The sequence below is a fragment of the Oncorhynchus tshawytscha genome, linkage group LG23 (assembly GCF_018296145.1).
Source record: "Oncorhynchus tshawytscha isolate Ot180627B linkage group LG23, Otsh_v2.0, whole genome shotgun sequence".
In the NCBI taxonomy this organism is placed as follows: Eukaryota; Metazoa; Chordata; class Actinopteri; order Salmoniformes; family Salmonidae; genus Oncorhynchus; species Oncorhynchus tshawytscha.
Genome location: NC_056451.1, coordinates 11999018 through 12024116, shown reverse-complemented (window position 1 = coordinate 12024116; position 25099 = coordinate 11999018). Strand labels below are relative to the sequence as shown.

At 42.6% G+C, this 25099-nt stretch overlaps 1 protein-coding gene across 9 annotated transcripts in view; it reads left to right on the top strand.

Annotated features, from left to right (window-relative positions):
• LOC112222960 (myocyte-specific enhancer factor 2D homolog) overlaps positions 1 to 24554 on the top strand; it is a 79723-nt gene extending 55169 nt beyond the window's left edge. The window contains exons 4-13 of one of the 9 annotated variants that reach the window (XM_042304606.1): positions 758 to 895; positions 4698 to 4905; positions 8847 to 8903; positions 11756 to 11934; positions 12527 to 12547; positions 13801 to 13912; positions 14260 to 14452; positions 15317 to 15385; positions 17868 to 17918; positions 20863 to 24554. In XM_042304606.1, coding sequence (XP_042160540.1) covers positions 758 to 895; positions 4698 to 4905; positions 8847 to 8903; positions 11756 to 11934; positions 12527 to 12547; positions 13801 to 13912; positions 14260 to 14452; positions 15317 to 15385; positions 17868 to 17918; positions 20863 to 21286 — 1452 coding nt within the window. In that variant the 3' untranslated portion in view covers positions 21287 to 24554. Of the gene's footprint in view, positions 1 to 544; positions 680 to 757; positions 896 to 4697; positions 4906 to 8846; positions 8904 to 11755; positions 11935 to 12526; positions 12557 to 13800; positions 13913 to 14259; positions 14453 to 15316; positions 15386 to 17867; positions 17919 to 20862 lie in introns of all 9 variants that reach the window. The other 8 variants (XM_042304604.1, XM_042304605.1, XM_042304609.1 and 5 more) reach the window with 8 other exon arrangements.
• The last annotated feature ends 545 nt before the right edge of the window (positions 24555 to 25099 follow it).

The window sequence follows — 25099 nt, the reverse complement described above, 5'->3', positions numbered from 1 at the left end:
GATACAGTGAAAATAATCTGTCTGTAAACAATTTTTGGAAAAATTACTTGTCATGCACAAAGTAGATGTTCTAACTGACTTTCCAAAACTATAGTTTATCAACAAGAAATTTGTGGAGTGGTTGAAAAACAAGTTTTAATGACTCCAACCTAAGTTTATGTAAACTTCTATCTTCAACTGTATTTTATATATATATATATATAAAAAAAGAACGTTTTGTTACAAATTGTTAGTCATTGTCCAGTAATAATGCCTTATTTCAGACATCTTTGTTGATTTGTGTAGAGTAGACCTTTGAAGGTGGTTAGCTTCGAAACGATGGTCATAGATGCTGACCTTCTTGGAATGGATCGATGTTATATATTATCTGAGGCTCAGAATCATGTTACTGGTCTTGTTTGAATGCCATCGCTGTTCTTTTCTTTATCATTATTAGAATTTAAATGGTGGTACAGTCTGGATGATGGGTGTTGTTGACATAATTGTGTGTGAAAATGAAATGTTTTCCTCCTTCCTCTGCTTCTTCTTCCTCTAACCGCTTCAGACGTTGCGAAAGAAAGGCTTTAATGGTTGCAACAGCCCTGAGCCGGACGGCGACGACTCCATCGACCAAAGCCCGTTAAACGACGACAAGTACCGCAAGAACGAGGACCTGGATATCCTGTTCAAGCGCTATGGCGTGAGTACCATCGTCCTCTCATCACGTTCTCTAACCTCCCTCTCTCTCTCTCTCTGTTGTGGGAACAAACGGACCAAGGCTCTGAACAAGAAAGAGCACCGGGACTCAGAGAGCCCAGACCCTGAGGAGCCCTTCTCCCTCACCCCCCACACTGAGGAGAAATACAAAAAAATTGACGAGGAGTTTGATAAAATGATGCAGAGCTATAGGCTGTCAGTGAGTACCGTGAACAGTACTGCAACTGCTGTGTTACCTGGACTGGATTTTACCCAGATCTGGTTGCAGACAGCAACCCAAATACTCACAGAGCACCCACCCACTCCCCTCCATTTCTCCCCCTGATCGTGTGTGCCCGGGCAAGGAGGTTTGGGCACGGAGCTCAACAGTCTGATTGAGTGGTCGCAGCCAACCATTTAGGAAGTAATCGTAAAGACTTCATAAACATGACATAACCGGTCTCAGGAGTCATTCATAAGCTATTGGCAGATTTCATAAAGACTACATAAAAGTGCCATAGCAAACGGGGCATAACGCATTCAAAGCAATAGATCTCATTATGCGTTGTCACCCCTTTGTTAGAGTGAGAAGAATCATACAAATTAATGCTTTTCAAGGGTGTTAGTTTTACAGATAAAGTGTGACCATCTAGGTTCGGAAAGGCCGTTCCTCATTTTCCAGGGTGTCAGTCAGACACTCTCCAGGGCTGCCTTATAATTGGCACGCTGCCACGGTTTATCGCCTCTTTTATTCCTCTCTCCGGTGCCAATTTTTTTATGATTCATTATTTTCAACCAGGGCTCAGTAATGTCATTAACGTCAGTTTAATGAGAAGCACTCAATTTACAACCAGGCTTCCTGTCTGATCTGGCCTCCCTATTGGTCACGAGGGATGGGACTTTGGCCCGAGTAGAACTCGATAGACAATGTGAAGGACTTTACTGCTCACAGGATGAGCTGAACTGGAGATATACACACCTATCCCTGATTTAAGCCCTGGTTTCTTAGAATGTATTATACAACATGTACTACAATGTATTGCATAATCTGCATTATGTAGGATATTGTCACTAAAACAAAAAAAAACTATGTTGATGGAAAGGTTTTGTTATCCAAAACTGATAATATTATCACACAACCAACCACTCAGTTACATTGAAGCAGCAGTTCAGCAAAAAAGTTGAATGTCTCTCTATCGAATCAATTCAGTAAATACCGCTCATTTAACCTAAGCCTTATCTCCAACACTTTGATGTTTGTGGTGAGCTGAAATGGCTCCTAAAAGCATTTCTGAGTAGAAAGAAGAAAAATAGAATTCAATCTGCTACCCCCTGGAGAGTGTAGCTCCCGCCCAAGTCGATTGGAAGCAAGCAAGCCCCCATCCCCCACCTTGCCCGGCACACCTTTCACAGGGCGCACTGTTGCAAACGGAAGCATACAGCACCAATCTCCCTCAACAGCATCATAATCCACCAACATAACAGCTAGGGGGCTGGGATATACACGCTTAATCCCACTCGTACTGCAATCCCCAGAGTCAAGTAGAAGGCCCTAGGGAGCTTAGGGAGGCTAGCTATACAGTCTACAGGCATGTACAGAATTATAAGGAAAGACTGGAACTTGCCAATTGGTGACACAGCTGATTTAGCTTTTCAGATTGAAGTGATGTTACTTGATATTGTTTGCAATGTTATGCGTTTCCTGTTGTTTTTTGAAATAGGCTGTCACTGTCAAATTTGTACTAAAAAGAGAGACAAATTTTGTTTATTTCTCCATCTATTGAAGTAATTTTAGAAATGTTTAAAGCACTCGTTTTCCCTCCTGTATTCCAACAATACTAAGATTAAAGCTGAGCATTATTTTTGGTTAACGATTCAATCTAATTGCATTTTACAGAGTATTCACTGGTGAGATCAACATTGTAGTCAAATATCAAGGACCTTTAAAGGTCAACAGAACATTGTTTGAAAGTTGTTTTTGTGGTTTTAATCCATCACTGCTAACAAATAGGATGAGACATTTCCTAAAGTTGAAAGGGAACTTTCAAAGGCTTCTAGGACAAGAGGGAGGGAAGGAAAGTAGGGCATGAGTTTAATTCATTCTGATACCCTCGCATCTAGGAAATACACCAATGTAGCGCTCCGCTGAGAAAAATAGGTTCATTTTTTGTTATGCCGTTGGAGGCCTTGAGCTGCCTTCAACGAACCCACTTAGCCCGAGGAAAAGCTGAATGACTATTATTTATCCAATATGATTCATTTTAATGCCTTTGTAATGCCATGTACTTGACACAATGAATGAGCCACTCTACTCTAATATTAAGATTATGCCCACTGGCAGTTATCTGACCTAATGTAGCAATACCACTGAATAACTTGTTATCCAAGAGACATCTGACCAAATGGCACAGCACAGTTTAGTGTACATCAGTATTTTAATGAGATAAGTGTATGTAGGGAGTGCTGTCCCAGTGCTGTATGCTCCACGTTTCCACACCTCTGCCCCCTCACACTAACCTCACCGCCATCCTTCCATCCCTCCCCCCATCCATTTCTCCCTCCTCTCTGCCTGGCCAGTGTGCAGTGCTGTAACCTTCTGCCTTATATTGTAGACTACCTCCCCAGATTCCAGAACTAGCCACCAGCATGCACAGTAGGTTAACCCATTTGGTCTTTCTCTGTCTTTCTCTTTTTCTCTTTCGCTCTTCTTTTTCTCTCCCCTACCCTCTCTCGTGCTTTCTTTCTTTCTTTCTCTGCCTCTCTCTGTTTCTGGTGCTCTGGGATTTGAGACATCTCTATTATTGTGGAGTCCAAGGCAGATTGGTTTTGTCACCATAGTCCCCTGAACATTGTTGCCATATGCAGCATATTGAGGGAAGTTGTGTACGTGACATGACACCCTCACGGGTCTAATGGGTCAGAGGAGCTACAGCACTAGTGACAGCCCGGATGCCTTTCTGTCTTTACGTTACCTAACACTCTTGTTGTTCGGCACTAGAACAGGATAATGCAGACACAGACTACTATTCAGTATACTAAAATGCTATAAAGAAAGGAAAAGGACACACTCCGTCTCCCCACATTGACAAATGGTTTGTCACAAGAATGACAGGACTCTTATCAGATTAAGTCAGATACAACACAAAGCACACAATACCAAAACAACTTAGTCCTCCCTGCTCCCCTTTCTTCCCCTGTATAACATCACACACACATCCCAGATGTAAACTTGTGGAATAGACTGTAGGCTAACGGGAAGGAAGGTTGATATGATGGACAGAGTAGAGCATCTTCTTTCTCTCTTTTAAACTGGGTCCCACTCAGCACATACAGTACCAGGCCACGCTTGGCCCATATTCTATATATAGAGGCCCTGCCTGCTTTCTGACATGATGAGGAACAGGGTGAAATGGGTTACAGGCAGAAGAGTGGACAACCCTGGCCTGGGTCCTGTCTCTGACTAGGACCTGGTGTTGGGCTGGGTCACACGGCTAGTATTATTTAGCTTACTCGGGACCTGTTCAAAGCTATTTGCTAACTACACTTCTTATACTTTAAGAAAGCACTCCTTGATACTTTAGAGAACGTTTTAGTGGCTAGATATATACATTTTTAAGGGTAAACATTTACTTCCAGGTAAAAGTAAGCAAATTAGCAGTCAACTTCTCAGGTTGAGGCTACATATCAGATACTCAAAGTTCCAAGCTCTGTGCAAAAAAACTTTTTTTTCTCCAATGGTTTCTCTTCAATTATCCCTGCAATTAAAGATACTATATGACATGTCACCAATAACCAATGCAATAACAATCCCATGTAGCTTTTATGATGTACACATAATCTTGCATGTGATCACTTTTTCAGCTTCTTATTTCCACAAGTCAGTTTGCATGCTAACAAATATTGTGTGATAGTATGTGTGTGTTCTTGTGCATGCACATGCTTCTGAGAGTGTGTTTTTAACATTATACATGTGCCAATCGTGCGTTTAAATTTCTAAGCCCCTCTTCCTGTCTCTCCTCCAGTCAGCCGTCCCACAGCCCACTTTCTCCATGCCCGTCACGGTGCCAGTGTCCAATCAGAATGCTCTCCAGTTCAGTAACTCTGGCGGCCTGGTAACCACCTCCTTCGTCACCTCCACCCTCACAGACCCCCGCCTGCTTTCGCCACAGCAACCATCTCTCCAGAGGAACACTGGGTCTCCAGGGTTACCACAGCGACCGGCCAGCGCAGGTAAGGAACAGAGTGGACAGTGGTTAATGGTTGACTTCATCACAAGTTCAAGTTTTATTTGTCACATGCACAAGTACAGTGACATACTTAACTTGCAAGCCCTACACAACAGTGCAGTACATTTGAACTAATAATACAAAATAAAAAACAGGAGAAATAAAAAATAAGAGGAAGCTATATACAGGTGCAGAGCAAGTACAAAATGTGCAGGGATACTGGAGTATTTGAGATGTACTGTACATGTAGGCAGGGATAAGTATGGCATAAGTTGTGTGTGTGCGCAAGAGTGTAAATGAAGGCGTGATAGGAGGTTTATACAAAACATTAATACCACCATCCTCAAACGGAAGGTGGAGGAGTGCAAGGTCTCTGACATCCACCAGCTCCCTGATGTCGTCATGGAGGAGTGGAAGAGGACTCCAGTGGCAACCTGTGAAGCTCTGGTGAACTCCATGCCCAAGAGGGTTAAGGCAGTGCTGGAAAATGATGGTGGCCACATAAAATATTGACATTTTGGGCCCAATTTGGACATTTTAACTTAGGGGTGTACTCACTTTTTTTGCCAGCGGTTTAGTTTAGTTTAATGGCTGTGTGTTGAGTTATTTTGAGGGGGCAGCAAATTTACACTGTTATACAAGCTGTACACTCACTACTTTACATTGTAGCAAAGTGTCATTTCTTCAGTTTTGTCACATGAAAAGATATACTCAAATATTTACAAAAATGTGAGGGGTGTACTCACTTTTGTGATATACTGTGTATTTAGTCAGCCACCACTTGTGCAAGTTCTCCCACTTAAAAAGATGAGAGAGGCCTGTAATTTTCATCATAGGTACACTTCAACAATGACAGACAAATGAGAAAATAAAATCCAGAAAATCACATTGTAGGATTTTTAATGAATTTATTTGCAAATTATGGTGGAAAATAAGTATTTGGTCAATAACAAAAGTTTATCTCAATACTTTGTTATGTACCCTTTGTTGGCAATGACAGAGGTCAAACGTTTTCTGTAAGTCTTCACAAGGTTTTCACACACTGTTGCTGGTATTTTGGCGCATTCCTCCATGCAGATCTCCTCTAGAGCAGTGATGTTTTGGGGCTGTTGCTGGGCAACACAGACTTTCAACTCCCTCCAAAGATTTTCTATGGGGTTGAGATCTAGAGACTGGCTAGGCCACTCCAGGACCTTGAAATGATTCTTACGAAGCCACTCCTTCGTTGCCCGGGCGGTGTGTTTGGGATCATTGTCATGCTGAAAGACCCAGCCACGTTTCATCTTCAATGCCCTTGTTGATGGAAGGAGGTTTTCACTCAAAATCTCACGATATATGGCCCCATTCATTCTTTCCTTTACAAGGATCAGTCGTCCTGGTCCCTTTGCAGAAAAACAGCCCCAAAGCATGATGTTTCCACCCCCATGCTTCACAGTAGGTATGGTGTTCTTTGGATGCAACTCAGCATTCTTTGTCCTCCAAACACGATGAGTTGAGTTTTTACCAAAAAGTTATATTTTGGTTTCATCTGACCATATGACATTCTCCCAATCTTCTTCTGGATCATCCAAATGCTCTCTAGCAAACTTCAGACGGGCCTGGACATGTACTGGCTTAAGCAGGATTTGAGTCCCTGGCGGGGTAGTGTGTTACTGATGGTAGGCTTTGTTACTTTGGTCCCAGCTCTCTGCAGGTCATTCACTAGGTTCCCCCGTGTGATTCTGGGATTTTTGCTCACCATTCTTGTGATCATTTTGACCCCACGGGGTGAGATCTTGCGTGGAGCCCCAGATCGAGGGAGATTATTAGTGGTCTTGTATGTCTTCCATTTCCTAATAATTGCTCCCACAGTTGATTTCTTCAAACCAAGCTGCTTACCTATTGCAGATTCAGTCTTCCCAGCCTTGTGCAGGTCTGCAATTTTGTTTCTGGTGTCCTTTGACAGCTCTTTGGTCTTGGCCATAGTGGAGTTTGGAGTGTGACTTTTTGAGATTGTGGACAGGTGTCTTTTATACTGATAACAAGTCCAAACAGGTGCCATTAATACAGGTAACGAGTGGAGGACAGAGGAGCCTCTTAAAGAAGAAGTTACAGGTCTGTGAGAGCCATAAATCTTGCTTGTTTGTAGGTGACCAAATACTTATTTTCCACCATAATTTGCAAATAAATTCATTAAAAATCCTACGATGTGATTTTCTGGATTTTTTTCCCCCTCATTTTGTCTGTCATAGTTGAAGTGTACCTATGATGAAAATTACAGGCCTCTCATCTTTTTAAGTGGGAGAACTTGCACAATTGGTGGCTGACTAAATACTTTTTTGCCCCATACGAATGGTAATGGCAATCAATAATCAGTGAACAGCAGCGTAGTGGTAGTAATAGATCTAATCAATAATCATTTTAACAGCAGTGTAGGTGTGAGGGGGGGGCAGTAGTTGTTAGCCATTGAACAGTCTTATGGCCAGGGGATATAAGCCTTGGTAATTTTTCAAGCCTTTCTCAAACAGCTCCTAGCATGTACGCCCTGGATGGCTGGGAGCTCACCCCCATTGATGTACTTGGCTGTCTGCACCGTCCTCTGTAGGGCCTTCCTGACGAGGGTGATGCAGTTGCCATACCAGACAGTGATACAACCAGTCAGGATGCTCTCGATGTTGCAGCAGTAAAAGTTCCTAAGGATCAGCTTCTTATGGGCAGGTGGGACGGTAGTGTCCCACTTGGCCAACATCCGGTGAAATTGCAGAGCACGAATTTCAAATTACAGAAATATATATATATTTCACATTCATGAAAATACAAGTATTATACATCAAAATAAAGCTTATCTTCTTGTTAATCCAGCCGCTGTGTCAGATTCCAAAAAGGCTTTATAGCGAAAGCCCACCATACGTTTATCTGAGGACAGCGCCTTGCGTAAAAAAATACGAAAAACATTTATCAACCAGGCAGGTGCGACACAAAAGTCAGAAATAGCGATATAATAAATGCCTTACCTTTGAAGATCTTCTTCTGTTGGCACTTCAAAAGGTCCCAGTTACATCACAAATGGTCCTTTTGTTGGATAAAGTCCTTCTTTATATCCATAAAAACTTCATTCAATAATCCACCGGTTTCCCTCCTTCAAAATGCATACAAAATGAATCCCAAACATTACCAATAAACTTATCCAAACAAGTCAAACAAGTACCCTAATACGTAAATAAACAATAAAATTTAAGACGGAGAATAGTATGTTCATTACCGGAGATGAATAACAAAGAGCGTGCTTTCACCCATGCGCATGGAAACACTACAGCCAAAATGGAAAACTACAACTTCTACCTAATTTTTTCCAAAAACCAGCCTGAAACTCTTTCTAAAGACTGTTGACATCTAGTGGAAGTCATAGGAACTGCAATCTGTGAGAACTTCGCCTCATAATAAACATGAAAGCCATTGGAAACAGTGGAAGGCCGAACATCTTTTTTTTTTGGATGGTTTGTCCTCTGGGTTTTGCCTGCCATAGCAGTTCTGTTATACTCACAGACATCATTTTAACAGTTTCAGAAACTTCAGAGTGTTTTCTATCCGAATCTACCAATTGTATGCTTATCCAAGCTTCTGGGCCTGAGTAACAGGCAGTTTACTTTGGGCACACTTTTCATCCGGACGTGAAAATACTGCCCCCTACCCAAGAGAGGTTAAGTATTGTTGCCTACTCTTACCACCTGGAGTTTACCCGTCAGGAAGTCCAGGATCTAGGGAGGTGTTCAGTCCCAGGTTCCTGAGCTTGGTGGGCGCTATGGTGTTGAACGCTGAGCTGTAGTCGATGAACAGCATCAATGTTATGGACTCAGCATTATTCATGTTCATGTTTTCTTTGCAATTCTTACAATTCACATCAACTCGTATGTTTCAACTTGTCCTTTTCAACATGGCCGCTGTCTTCTGTTCTTCCCTCCACAGGTGCTCTATTAGGAGGTGAACTGAACAACTCCAACGGAGGATGCCCGAGCCCTGTTCGTAAGTGACGTCTACTTCTGCTAAAATACCTAGTTGAGTCGTTTTTACCTAGCAAATAAGATGATACTGTATACACAGTGAACTGCGTCTCTCTGTTGTAGCTGTGACAATAGATCATTAGCTTGTTAGTTTTTACCCTTCATGGCTTTCCTTGACGTGATGGGAGTTGTGGGTTATAGTAAAGCATAAAATGTGTATGGATTACACTTTGGGACAGACTCCACTGTTTGATGGAAGAGAAAAAGATGTCACGATAGCTGGTCGATTGCAATCCCCACAAACACTGACACTGGCACTCATGTACTCAAACACACACACAAACACACCTGTTGGCCAGCGACAGCTGAGGGTCACAGGAAAGCCGCTTGTAAATAGCCCAGGGGGTTGATGGGAAAGAGAATGAAAGACTGAGGAAACGAGGGAGAAAGAGAGGTGTAGAGCGAGACCTGAATGACATGAACACTGACCTAGCATCTTCACTGTCTCCTCACCCCCCCTTCTTCTGTCTCCCCTGACCCCGCTTTCTCCCTCCCTCTCTCTGTCCTTCTCTCCCTCTATCGCAGCTGTTCCCCCATGCCCCCCTTTATATACACACACACACACACACACACACACACACACACACACACACACACACACACACACACACACACACACACACACACACACACACACACACACACACTCCTATCCCCTGTGGTTCAAACTGTACCTTGTCTTGGCAGAGCCATCTCCTCAGAGGTGACTTTGACACCGGCCAGAGCCTCACTTTTAATCTAATTGCTCAAGGCATGCAGTCATCGGTAGATTACAATATTATCAGATATTGTGCTACAACATCTTCCCCAAAAATGAATGGCTGTATTATTATTATGTAGAGCAGAATATGTTTTTCTATTTGTGACTTAAGGCACTAAGCAACAAATCTTAACCTAGATTTTGTGAGCATAGGTTCGGCTTTCACATTGATATCAATGAAAGACTCGTACGACAATGAGTTACACAATCCTATCTCAAGTTTCAGAATCAGACCCAAGTCACAAAGTCATGGAACAGGGACCACAGTAGTCACAATGCCTTTCTCTCTCTAAACCGGAGTTGTCTCAGTAACCCTCCAGTGCAGTAAACAGTGCGGTGGTCCCAAGACGCAGCTCAAGTGACTCACCCTGCTAGCCCGCTGACTCTCTCTCTCTTCCCCCTCCTCCCTCCAAATCCTCCTCCCCCTCGCTCTGTCGTTCTCAGCTGTTGAACACAGACCCAGGCTCTGGGCTCAGGGAATGTCACCATTGACGTCACCCGACATTCCTGAGATTCCCACACCCGGCACTGGGTAATAGGAGTAGAGCCTGGGAGAGCGAGTACACACACACACTCACAGGTATACACTAAAATGCATATGTTGATGCATGCATACATACAACACATAAACACATACATGAACATGTACTTACACAAACACATGCATGGATAAGCATTCACACAGACACATAATGAGTGTGAATTCTTACACACTAGAGCCCTGTTGTTCAAAGAGCCCAGGGCCTGGGGCCAACATCTGACTAACACATGTTCTTTCTCCTCCTTCATCTCCCTCTGTTGCTGGGGTAGATGAGTGAGCGTCCAGTTTCTTAGAGGAAGGACTGAGCGAGTGTCTGTCTGCTAGGTCAGGTACAATGCAAAAATCCACCATCGCCCTGTTCCACTTTTGCCTCGGCTGTGGCTCACACTCACGTGAATTCACATATTCCCATCCCAAAACACCTCATAATAAAGTAACCTTCACTGGCGGCCCAGAGTCCTCTATCCAGTTGTGAATGGCGCGAGCAAAATTATGGCAACTGTTACGCATTTGTATGTTTGATGGAAGTAGTGTGTTATTGATACTGCTGACACAAATGAGTCTGGAGCAAACATCTTTCTCTCCTTGCCACTTGTGTGTGTGTGTGTGTGTCTGAACTGAAGTATGTGTGACTGAGATGAAACGGTGTCACATGCTGGTAGCATCTGGGACACGTCATGGAGCAACTTTTATCTGCTATCGCAGAACCCTGCCCAGCTCTAGGGAGTGTGTGTGTGTGCGCGCGTGTGTAGTTGTGCGTCTGACTGTGTGCATGTCTCTTTGTATATCTCTCTCTCTCTGTTTCTCTCTCTCTGTCTGTGTGTGTCTACTGTCTGTGTTTGCCTGGTTGTGTTCCTGACAGTGCTGGGAAAGTCCCCCGCTCCCCCATCCACACAGTGAGCCTGTCTTTCTTTGAGTCAACTGCTCCTTTTAACCAAGTAAGGGGAAATCAGGCTGAGGGTCTGTCCCATGGCAAGAAGGAATGCTGTTGTCTGAGTAGCTTGATGCTGTCCCAGATTAACACTGCTCACCATTGAGCCGTTCATTGGCTAGACCTTCATAATGAGTGAAACCAAAACGAAGCATACGCTGTTTGATTTGTAAACTAATTAAAATATTAGAGGTATTTATTATTATCTTTTTTTTAATTGTGTCTTATGAGACAACACATTAGGAGGTTGGAATGTCTTGAGTAATAACAAAAGGTTGTTTCTCTTAGGGATGTGTCACATGGCGTAACCGGAAGGGGACTGTCTGAATGTTGACATAGGGATGCCGTAGGGTTGACATAGGAGTGACATTGCTCCTGTAGTGAAAAGCTATGAGGTTTTGTCAGTAGTGTTACAGTGTAATGCGTGAAAGGGTCAAACGAGAAATGTTTACGGATTCATACTAATATTCACAGCGTTACAGTTGTCCTACAGTAAGTGATAGGCATACACACACCACACAAACACTCCTTCCATTCCTTAACACCATATTAATATCTCCTCTCCGTCTCCCTCTCAACCAGCGAACGGCTACATCAGTGCCAGGGCCTCCCCCGGCCTCCTCTCCGTCTCCAACGGCAACAGCCTGGGGAAAGTAGACCTGGCCAAGTCTCCACCTCCGCCCAGCACTCAGATGGTGAACAGCCGCAAGCCTGATCTCCGGGTCATCACCTCCCAGAGCGGCAAGAGCCTGATGCAGCTGGTGAGCCACAGAGAGATTCACTACGGGGAGCCCTACTGGCCCAAACTGAGTCTGTTGTTTTCTCACATTGATAAATGCTTAATTGGTGTCCCGCCAGACACAAAACAATGGGCTGCTGAATCTTTATAAATCTCTATTCCTTCTGAGATAAACATTTAATACCAAAATGAAGCATATGCTGTTTGATTTGTAAACGGTTGAAATAGAGGTATTTATTTTTTATTGTGTCTTGTGACTCAACACATTTTAGGAGGTTGGGATGTAAAGCAATTGTTCAATAAAGCAATTGAACAATTAATAGGACAGCAATTATAATAAGATTAAATTGAAAGGTTGATTTTGGCACGCACTGAGTGCGGCTATAGACTGTGCTAAAGAAGGATTGACTTCAAAATGCATCTCGTCATTGCCGTTCTGAATTTGATATTTTCGTGAGTGTGTGATGAAATATCCCCCCAGAAGCTGATCTGAGTTCAGTTTTGCATTTCCCCTTAATGAGGCCTATGGTTAAGATTAGGAATGGGGCTGATCCTAGATCAGCAGGTTAGTACAGAGCTGTAACCCGTGTTCTCTGTCCTACTGCCCCCTGCAGACCGATGAGGAGCTGGAGTTGGTGAGTGAGGTGAATAGAAACTCCTAGACTTGACTGTGGTTGCTGTGTCAACACTGTGGTCTCACAGGCATGAGTGTCATACTGGTATACTGTCGTACTGGTATATTAGTAGATAATTAGTATACAGTATTTACAGTGTAGTATCAGTCGAATAAGAGCACAGTACAATGTACAGTACCAGTCAAAAGTTTGGACACCTACTCTTTCATGTTTTTTAATTTTTTTTTTACTATTTTCTACATTGTAGAATAATAATGAAGGCATCAAAACTATAAAATTGCACATGGAATCATGTAGTTACCAAAAAAGTGTTAAACAAATCAAAATATATTTATATATAAATATAATATAACAAAGCACACCTGTTAATTGAAATGCATTCCAGGTAACTACATCATAAAGCTGGTTGAGAGAATGCCAAGAGTGTGCAAAGCTGTCATCAAGGAAAAGGGCTGCTTTGAATAATCTCTAATATATTTTGATTTGTTTAAAACTTTTTTGCTCACTACATACTTCCATATGTGTTATTTAATAGTTCTAATGTATTCACTATTATTTTACAATGTAGAAAGTAGTAAAAAATAAACCCTTGAATGAGTAGGTATGTCCAAACTTTTGACTGGTACTGCATGTTATAGAATAGTGTGTATGCATACTATGTGTGGTAAATCCAAAATGGAGGTAAAGCTCTATGTGAATGCATTGTATGTATTTTGGCATGTGCATGTGTCAACTCCATGTGTGTGTGATCCATGTTGGGATGGACAGAAGGTCATTGTGTATAGGCTACAGTACTCTCTGGAGTGTGTGTGTATCCATTGACTAGGACAAACTGTTTACAAGGTGACACCAATGGCACAATGACCTCCACCTCTGGAGAGTCTGAGCCCCGACTCACACACTTATCACCACGCACCAACACACACACAATCACTTTGTCGCTCACTCTGGTTGTTCTGCCCGATGCATGCCTCTCAAGCAATCCGCATGATTCTCAATTTGAGTGGAACACTTCCGAACACCTCCACCAACTGTTCGTTCACGTGGCCGTGAATATTGGTGTTTCCGTGTCATAGAGAAGTCCGTACAGGCCATGAACCGTACAGGCCAGGATGTCCTCACCTTCGTTTCTATTTGATACTGTTAGCGAATGTCATGGTACTGCTTGGGCACAAACCTTCTGGTTTAAAATAAGTCTTTACTTCCTGCGTCCTGATGTTCAAGCGTCTTTCCTGTGTCCTCTGTCCTCCCAGAATGCTCAGAGGTTAGGCGGTTCACAAGGGAACCTGTCCACACCAGTGATTTCCGTGGCGACGCCCAGTCTCCTAGCCCCCTTCTCCTCCATGCAGACGGCCTACAACACCGGTGAGTAAAAGAGGAAAAGGGTACTCGCTGCTCACGGGCAAAGCTTGCAGAATATTGGAATTGCATACACACTGTATGTCTGTGTAGTATGTCTTAAAGCAAGTGTATTATGGCCAGTGGATGACAGAAACACAAGGGTGAATACTTTTGATTAGTTTCTTCAGTTATTTTCTTTTTGTCAGTCTGCTCTGGAATTACCCAAATTGGCAAAGGCAGAAAATAACACAATTTACCACTGTAAGTGAATCGTGTGCATATTCACTTTGATCAATGTGTGAGTATTTCTCCTTCTCTCTCCATTTCTCTCCCTCCCTCTCTTCCCCTCCCTCCCCCTCCCTCCATCTCAGAGTACCAGCTGACAAGTGCAGATCTCACAGCACTCCAGACATTCACACCATCAGGGTTGCTGCCTAGCAACATGTCCACCTGGCAACAGCAACCAGTAGTATCCCAGCAGCAGCAACAACAACAACAGCAGCAGCAACAACAACAGCAGCAACAACAACAACAGATCAGCTTGGCGTCACTCAGTAATTTGGTGTAAGTACACTTCCCCGGTCACCCTATTGTATAAGTGTAGCTAGCTGCATCTTAAACTAGTGGCATTCAAAGTTGGGGTCGCGACCCCTAGTGGGTCCCTCCATATTGTTAATAATAATAATACAATTAAGAGCACAGATTATTGTATGGAACAATATACAAAAACAACAGAAAATGCAATTAATTGACGGTTGTGTCATTCGATTTTAACATTGTGTTGTTAGATTTGGGTTGGGATGGGGGAAATTCATGGGGGGAATGGGGTCCCCTCTGAAAAAGTTTGAATACCCCTGCCCTAAACCGATATCTGCGTTGCTCTCAATTCATGAGTTGTAGTTAAAGGGAATTAACCCAAAACTTTCCCCATACTATGTGACCAATCATTGAGCAGTAACTTCTCACCCATGCCATACAGACTATCCCTCTGTACTTACCTGTTCTTTAGCCCATAGACCCGTAAACACACATGCACTTACTGTCTGCACACAATTCCATCAGCAAGTCTGACTTACTAAAGCCGTGCATCATTGGCATTTGCCATGAAATTAAGCATTTTTCCTCGAGAGAAGCATAGCATGGTTGCTAGCTACAATAAACTGCGACCCAAACTGAACACCTCAGACCGTCACTGGTATCCACTTGCTATAGTATGCATCAGAGGAGTCTGGTGGGAGGAGCTATAGGAGGACAGGCTCATTGTAATGGCTGGAATAACCACCTGCTGTAGGCTAATGCTAGTTAGTGATCTTCATTAGCTCTCAGCTTTGTCTCTTTACTAGCATTGTTAGAGTTAAATTGTGGTGGCTAGGCTAGCCGCGGGGTAGCTGTATGTAACCGCTTGTTTGTTCTCCCCCTTGTCCACAGCATGTGGGGCGCAGAGAAACAGAACGGGGAGATGGCTAACTGCATCTCCAATTTCGCTGCTAACCTGAGGTGAAGGAATTAGCATCTAGCGCTACATGTGTGGTTATCATCATGCATTTACTGTTTGTCGTATCAAATTAAGTTTGTGCGGCTCTCAGGTTGGGTTCAATTCATAAGAACATAATGAAGGTATAACAGTTTAGATTTCATGTAACTTACACTGTAAAACATTATTTATATATTATTACTTTCCCCTTTTCCCCCCCTATTTCATGACATCCAATTGGTAGTTAGTCTTGTCCTATCGCTGCAACTCCCATACAGACTCGGGAGAGGCAAATGTCGCGAACCGTGCGTCCTCTGAAACACAACGCGCCAAGCCACACTGCTTCTTGACACACTGCTTGATAAACCCGGAAGCCAGTCGCACCAATGTGTTGCGGGAAACACCATACACCTGGCGACCGTGTCAGCGTGCATGCGCCCTGCCCGCCACAGGAGTTGCGAGAGCACGATGGGACAAGGACATCCCGGCCGGCCAAACCCACCCCTAACCTGGAGGACACTGGGCCAATTGTACGCCGCTTCATGGGTCTCCCGGTCGCGGCCGGCTGCGACACAGCCATGTATTGAACCCGGATCTGCATCTTTCCTCTTTCTTTTATATCTTGTTTCTGAGGCTTGTTTCTGAGTGTTGGAACCAAAGAGAGAAATATGGCAGCCGCCCAACGCTGTGTACGTCAGTCTCACAGGACCGCATTGACACACACCAAGAATGAGTAGTGTAGTCCTCCTTTTTTGTCTTGAAGCACAGGTCTATTAATCTCTCTCACCTGGATGGCCTGATAGTAAGATCAATAGTCAGATTTCACTCATCCGTACTTCATATGATCAGTGAAACTGCTGCTTCAAAGTAAGGCACTTGATCAAACCGTTCTCATTTTGCCCTGAAGAGCACGTTCCACCCACGATTTGTTCTCTCACACAAGCGTTTGATTACATAGGCTATACGTACAGTCCCACTGTTTTTGTTATTTATTCCCTTGCACAGTAGCTGCAGTGAGCAGACACTTCCAATCAAAGGTGATTGACGGTTTTTCACTGCAAACCTCGCGTTCCCTGTCAGCCCTGGTTACTCGCCGGGGGAAATGATTTCTGCCGGTTTTTTTTTCTCCACTTCCTTCTCTTGCACTGAGTGGCCAATCATTCCAGAGCCTCCTGTAAAGACTCACTGCAACTAGCGTGCACCTGTTGACTAGCACACCAATCTAAATGTTAATGCTGTGTCAAGGGCGTCCCGCTAGCCTTCCCACGGTGACTTGTTTATTGAATCGTTTTCCACACGTCAATTGCTGCCTTCAGCCTTGCAGGATGTGTTGGTCTCTGTGTTTGAGGAACCCAGCTGATGCATTCAGGAGAGAAAGGGTCTGAGTTGAGGAGGTTTAAGGGGTTTTGGAGAAATGCTTCCTGTTTAGGGAACATGTCTGTCTGTCTCTGTCTGTCCTTGCATTAAGGACATGTCCTTTTGCATTGGAGAAATGGTACACACACACACACACAACTCGCTACCTCAGTATGTTGCTATCTGTCTATCACTTAACTCACTCTCTGTCTTTCTCTTCCTTTCAATATCGCTTTCTGTCTGTCTGTCTGTCTGTCTGTCTGTCTGTCTGTCTGTCTGTCTGTCTGTCTGTCTGTCTGTGTCTCTGTGTCTCTGTGTCTCTGTCTGTCTCTCTGTCTGTGTCTCTGTCTGTCTCTCTGTCTCTGTCTGTCTCTCTGTCTCTGTCTCTGTCTCTGTCTCTGTCTCTGTCTCTGTCTCTGTCTCTCTGTCTCTGTCTCTGTCTGTCTCTCTGTCTCTGTCTCTCTGTCTCTGTCTCTGTCTGTCTGTCTCTGTCTCTGTCTGTCTCTCTCTCTGTCTCTGTCTCTGTCTCTCTGTCTCTGTCTCTCTGTCTGTCTCTCTGTCTCTGTCTCTCTGTCTCTGTCTCTGTCTCTCTGTCTCTGTCTGTCTCTCTCTCCAGCTGTTTTGTTCAGGGAAAGGCTTACCTTTATGTGTCTACCTTATGCATGTTTTACAATGTACACAGAAATGAATAGTTGTTTGTGTACACACTGCTGATTTGTGTGCTGTGCACATAATATCCTATTTAGTTCAGAGAAAGCTCCTTTCTCCTCAAGGAATAGTTGTTTGTTTGCACAGGCGACAGGATAGGGAATAATTGTGTCAACACATCCACTCCAGCTTGATTACCCTACATTGCAGGAAAGGGAAAAATAATAGAATCGATAAAATAACATTTATTTAGGGACTACATTGATGTCTTGGTCAATAAATTCAAAATGATGAGTCTATAATGACATTTTATTTAGAAAATGAATACCCAATGTTTGACTAAGTTTGAATGTAGAGTGATTTAGTCATGTTTATAATAAGTATTTTCTAACTCTGACAAGATTTTGGGCTGTCTGTTATGTACATTAATGGAGAGCAGGTTTCTGAATCACCCTCCCTGTGTTAGTTTCTCAAACTTTCTTGTTTACCCTCCCTTTACAGCATGGCCTCTCAATCAAACTTGCTATTTGGCAGGGAAGAGGGTCTCTGCTGGTACTGTATATCTCCTCAGTCAGATGAGGCTAGTGGGATGAGCTATAGGAGGATGGGTTCATTGTAATGGGTGGAATGGAATGAATGGAACAGAGCTTAACATGTGGTTTCCAAATGTTTGACGTGTTTGATACTGTTCCATTCCAGCCATTACAATGAGCCCATCTTCCCATAGCTCCTCCCACCAGCCTCTTCTATCTTCAGTGTATAACTAGCCACACAGCATGGCACTGTTTCCCAAACCTGGTCTTTGAGGACCCCCATGCATGCCGGTTTTCATTTAAAACCAGATCCAATAACTATTCAACAGAAGCTACTGGTAATAATCATCCATGCAACTCACTATCAACTTAGTTTAAGCTCATTTATTGAGAGATTGGTTTAATGTGAAAACTATGCACACAATGGTCCTTCTGGACCAGGTTTTGGGAAATGGCGCTATACTGTACTGTACTGTAACCGTGTGCTTCTGACTGCGCCAGCTGTGTTAGCGCTCTGAGCTAACCTGAAGAGCGAGCCTTCATCACTGTCACCAGCCTGCTGACTCTAACTGTATTATTCTCCATAGCAACAGGACCCTTGTGACACTATAATCCATCAACCTGTACAAGTCCATAATGCCGGGCTTACACTTGATAAAGTGGTACATAGTGGCAGAGTAACACAGTCAAGGGTTTAGGGAGTGAGTGTGCACATGAGCGAGAGTATGTGTGTGTGTTGTAGGGTACAGAATCAAATTCTTGCATCTTTTATTGTGCAATTGTGAATATATAAAATAATATGAATGGGTCATTGTGCCCTATAAGTACACTAGCTTAAAGGCCCAGTGCAGTCAAAAACATGATTTACCTGTTTGTTATGTACAGTGAGCAAAAACAGTATTGGGACAGTGACTCATTTTGTGTTGTTTTGGCTCTTTACTCCAGCACTTTGGATTTGAAATGATACAGTGACAGAATGCAGACTGTCAGCTTTAATTTGAGGGCATTTTCATCCATATCTGGTGAACCGTTTAGAAATGACAGCACTTTTTGTACATAGTCCTACCATTTTATGGGACCAAAAGTATTGGGACAAATTCACTTATGTGTATTAAAGAAGTCAAAAGTTTAGTATTTGGTCTCATATTCCTAGCACGCAATGATTACATCACTGTTTTTGTTGTTTCACCTTATTTTGTGATCAATCATTTTGGAGTCACTTTTAGTGTAAATAAGAATAGAATACGTTTCTAAGCACTTCTACATTAATGGGGATGCTACCATGATTCTGGTTAATTTTGAATGAATCGTGAATAATGATCACTGAGAAAGTTAGACACACAAATATCATACCCCGCGAAAAATGCTAACCTCCCCTGTTATTCTAATGGTGAGAGGTTTGCTTGTCTTGGGGATATGCTATTTGTAACTTTCTCACTCATCATTATTCACGATTCATTCAGGACTATCCGTAATCATGGTAGCATTCACATGAATGTAGGGATGTTTAGAAATACATTCTATTCTTATTTGTGCCTAAAATGGGGGGACAAAAAGTGCTGTAATTTCTAAACGGTTCACCTGATATGGATGAAAATACGCTCAAATCAAAGCTTGACAGTTTAACCTCATAGTATCATTTCAAGTCCAAAGTGCTGGAGTACAGAGCCAAAACAACACAAAATGAGTCACTGTCCCAATACCTTTGGAGCTCACCGTATATTCCCACACTGAGGATGGAATAATACTGTGAAAAGGCCCTTTTAGTGTAGGAGCTGTTTGAAAATACTTTTGGAAAAAAAATGGCTGCTTGTTTTTGTGGGATGAAGTTTTTGCCTGCCTGGTGAATATCTTTTTTATTGGTCTATTCACTAATTTACCACCTGGTGATGTCCAAACCTCTCTGCCAATAACAGCTAGTTTTCAGTTTTCCACTCCACACTCATGAGAAATTGCTCTTTGCTAAAAAGCTATTTTTGTTTATTTTTTGACTATTTTAATTGAAAACAATCACAGTAACATATTTAATTGTTAGCCAGAAATGATTTGATATTGAGATGAAAATGGCTGCATTGGACCTTTTTGAAGGGTGATCTGATTTAAGGGTGAAGTGATTCAAGTGAGTTGGATTTTCCAATCGAGGGGAGTGGTGTGGGAGAGAGGGGGAGGGTGCTTGGGAGTGGTGTGGGAGAGAGGGGGAGGGTGCTGAGGGCTGTGTGAATTTACAGATGGGACTTGTTGGCGGGGTGTGAAGTTGGAGATGTCTGGGTACAATTGCATGACTTATTAATGCTATAGATAAGTGACTGTGGACACATGGCACAAGGCATGGGAGTGGTCTTTCGGAATCCAGAGTCCGTCTGCATGGCTTGTGGACCGTGCACTTCCGTGTGGCCTTTTCATCCAGTCTGTTTGCGCCTCAGTTCTTGTGTCTAACCTCAGTCCATCAACCTATAGTCGCTTTTAAAAGCTACGTCATGACACAGTGTTCCCTAAAACATTTAGCAGTAAAACATTACCTGTCGTTAGCAATTAGCCAAAACATGAGCTGTCAGCCCAGGGTGTGTATGAAGAGTAGGGTGGAACACAGAGCACGGCACATAGAATTGAAGACCTACGTGGTTCATAGAAGGGACACTTATCTACCTTTCCCATAAACAATTACATTCTTTCTCTCTGCAAGGTTCTGTTTGTTTTTCTGCTACTCAATTTGCTGACACATTTGTCATCTAGGATCCTCCCCCCCCCTCCACCTATTGTGTGGAGGTGTTGACTCTATGTTCCATCAGCGCTTACTACACTGTGTGCTGGTTAGCAGGTCCCTCTCTGGGATCCTGTATTTAAAGTGATGTTCGTGGTGATGTTGATATGTGTGTTTGTAAGTAGTGTTGCAGTTACCCAGGCTGACCAGCAGATGTCAGCACACATCTCACCATTTCTCTCTCTTTTCTCGGTCCCTCCAGGCCGGTGGGCCACTTACCTCAGGGCACCATGCTGACGATTAACACCAACCCCAACATCAGCATCAAGTCAGAGCCCGTGTCGCCCAACCGCGACCGCAGCACCCCATGCTCAACAGCTGGGGGTGGCGGAGGAGGGGGCCTAGTGACCATCACAGGGGCCCCTTTGTCAGGCCAGTACCCAGGGGCCCTGCGCCTGGAGCCGTCCACCCTGCAGGGCCGCTCACCCGTCGGCAGCCTGAGCAGCAACGGCAGCTCCTACGAGGGTGACCGGGACAATGGGGCCCAGGGGCAGGCCCAGGACTTCCACCACCAGGGAGGGGCCTCCTCGGCCATGGGGCTCCTGAGGCCCTCGTCCACTCAGGAGCAGCAGGAGCAGGAGGGGGCCAACGTGAAAAGAATGAGACTGGACACCTGGGTCACATAGATGTGTAGAACAAGAGAGTGAAGGGGAGAGATGCCCCATCCCACACCCTTTTACCGTATGTACAGTAAATGCTGACCTCACACCCATGCCTCCACAACACACAAACACACACACATGCACCGGACACGCCCATTTGCGCATGCTCTTATACTCTTGCACACACTCTTTCTCTCACAAATGTATGCGTTGACACAGAAGCTGCATACTGTTTTACACTATATTGTACTACACACACACACTTATACAAACACCCTCTATAGGGGCAGATTTACCGAACCAGGGATTACATGTCAACATAGTGTGTTGGACAAGATTAGGATTGGAATGAATGAGTTCTCTTTTGATCAAGCAGGCTCGGCCTCCTTTTCGTTTTGAAGGGACAGAGAGCAGCTACAAAACTGACTGACTATTGACTGACTAATGACATTGCTGGGTTTTCTCTTCACCCTCTACATCACATAATACACACCTGGTATCCTCCTGTCTTTTATCCACAGTAGGTCTCTAGTCCAGCTGCACTGCTCTGTTGAGAAACAGTAGAACAACCAAAATGAATCCACTTCTTTGTATCTGCCCAGTGGCACTGTTATATCCAGCTGTTGGTGTTTTTGTAAAGAGTATGAGATTGGTGAATGAGATTTTAACTTTTTTTTAAATATATTGCGTCCTCTCTCTGTCTGACTGTTGTCCATCAACCATCTTTAAATTTCTATTAACATTTCTGTTTTAGATTTGAGAACCCAAAATTCACTGAGTCAATCTGATCAGCTATCCATTTTATAAAACAGGATTTACTCTTCTAAAGTGGACGATCCTTGTTTTGTTTAGTTTTAGCCAGGTATTTAATCTGAAACATCGATACCTTATCTAGGTCAAATACTGTTTTATCAGGGAAGGGCTGCACTAGCTCTATGACACATGCTACAGATACCTACCGATCAACTTCAGATGCTGCGTGTGTTTCCTGTTCTGTGATATTTATTTCAAATGCTCTTTTTGTGTTTTTTTTACTACCTTCTTGACTTTTCGATTTTCACCACGCTCAAATCCATCCACACTCACACAAAAATATTTTTGTTAAACAATGCCTGTGTTTCAGAAGGCTCTGAATAGGAGATGTAAACTGGGAGAAAAAGTGAAGAACTGTGTATATAAACAATTTGTTCTGTTTCCTTCTGTATGGCTTTTGTATAGCAGGGACATCATTTTTTGAGGGTAAACATATAGAGCATATAAATATATATTTAAACAGCAGCGATAGCAGATTTTGAGAGTAAGTGATGAACTGCATACGATGCAGAGAAAACGATAGATGACAGGGATTGTATATAGAAATATATGTTCACATATGTTCAGCAGGATATCCCTAAAAGCTAATGTGTTGATTCTCAGTGGATCGGGTCTTTCTATTTATGTGTGTACATAAGTGTACTAGGTTGCAAAGCCAGGTGAGGGTGCTAGAGGGACAGAAAAGGAAGTAGCAGTGGATTGGACTGTTTGAGTAAGCAGTGGTTAGTACTCTGATGGAGCGCACTTTAACCCCTTCCTCCCCCCAAGCCCCCAAAATGCCCCCTCTCTTTAAAAGCCAGGTGTCCTCCAGAAAGGGACAGTCATGTCTGCATGTCCTCAGGCAAAGGCACATCAAACTCATTCAACACACACACAAACACATTTTCACACATTAGCCAGACAAGTATCCCCTGTGCTTTCTGTTAGAGGAGAGTTCCCTGGCCACATGAATTAATTACAGCATTTCACTCATTGAACCGTGGTGTAAACTCGACCGCTCCCTACCAGTGACTTAAGACAAGTCCATCTCACGCTCATTTGACCCCTGCCACTATCAATTTTCTGCCAAAACGCCTCATTGCTCCACACACACAAACACCATACTCGCATATACTCTGCACTCCGTCCAGAACAGGGTCAAATGACCTCCCATTGGCTCTTTATCGTTTTATATCGTTGTAGTTGTTGCCATAGGGATTGTGCAGCCTGACTCGTCAGGAGTCTAGACGATCGTCTAGAGGTGGATGGCAGAGAGAGAGAGTGATCACGCCTGCCGGTATATTCACACACCCTTAGACTGTAAGACTGTTGTGTCCTGAGCTTTGAACAAAACGTTGACCCTGATGTTTTTTAAGTTTTTTTATAATAATGGTAGCCATGTCTTGAATAGGGCCACATGCCATGAAGCGATGTTTCATACCTAGACTAAATGGTGACAGGCGGAAGCAGATGATGGGGTTGGTTAGTACTATGGACGCTGGCCAATCGAGGTGTTGTATAAAGCCCTGACATTATCCCAGAACAACACTAAGGGTCACTGTAATCACAAATGAAAACACAATCGTCATGACAATAGTTAACCTGCGCCCCCATATTCCCCATATATAATGAATGATGTTTAGAGAATCTCACTTTCCAGTGTTAATTTGTGCTGGTGACAGTTCTATTGTCTGTTTTTATTAATTGTTCTATGATAATTGCTATTATTACTGTTAATATTATCATTATTGTGACCATCGATGGTAATTGTAATGATGATATAGAAAAGGCCATTTTATTTTTTGCGGTTTTGTGTAGGTTAGGAATCTTGTTTTATTTGAATTTTATTTTATTATATATTAAAATATTTTTGTTTTGTTTTCATTTGTTGTTTAGTTTTTTCTTCAAAGGGTGTACTAAAATTGCACGATTTATGACGTAAAACAAAACGGCTGTAGTAATATTAGTACATGTGAGATCATGGAAGGTGGTAAACAAGTTTAATATAATAACCAGTTCAATGCTGCAATTTTTTTGTCAAATGTACAAAACTTAGTCTACAGATAGTAAAGTGAGGACAAGACACATTTAATTTATTTCTGACCAGACACAAAGATGTCAATGCATGGGCATAACACAAACAGAATGAATCCTATTATAGGAAATGCATATGAAATGTAATATTAATAAGAATATACATCACACAGAAATAAAATAGAAATTGAAGAAAAAAGTACAATTATAGCTAATATATTGTGTTCGGCTAGTCTGCTTTTTGTTGTAAACAAAATGAACTTTTTTGTTGTTTTTGGAGAATGATATACAATTTGTGTATATTTTCATAAATAAAGTATGCACTGATGTTATTACAAATTCTATACTGCTTTTACAAAAAGTGTTTGTTATTGTACCAAAGTATCCATTTGTCCCTTCTTACCCTCCCCTTTTTGCGTATGTTTTATGGTATTTTATATATTAAATAGACAAGTTGACCTACAAAAAGGTTTGGTTTGTTATTATGATTTACATTAGAATGTGCATTTGTGTTGTTCACCATCAAAACATATGATAATTTATCAATACAAACTTGTTTTCTGAAAAAAGTTTTCTGAAACGTGATTTATCAGCTATATTTGGTAAGTGACAGAAAATATGGGACTGTTGAGAGAGTAGTTTAATAACTGCCAGAGATCTGTGAAGTGGAATGATGTATTTTCACCATAAGATGTCATCACATGTGCTGGTAATGCTTTGGGCATCATTATCATGTGTTCAGATCTACTGAATTATTTTAAGCCTAAACCTAAACCAAATTTGTTCTGGTTTTCCTTAGTTTTATGAAATGGAAATGTTTCTAGAAATAATTTACTATTTCGAGTCACATTTAAAGCATTCCATTTTTCGCAAGCAAAGTGATAAACTTAATTGACTTAAACTGCATGTTATGTGAGACACTATGCCACGGTATTTGAATGACATAACTAAGATTAATACAAATAAAACTAATGTTGATATAAAATTCTTCTGTTTCTAAATCATAACTGT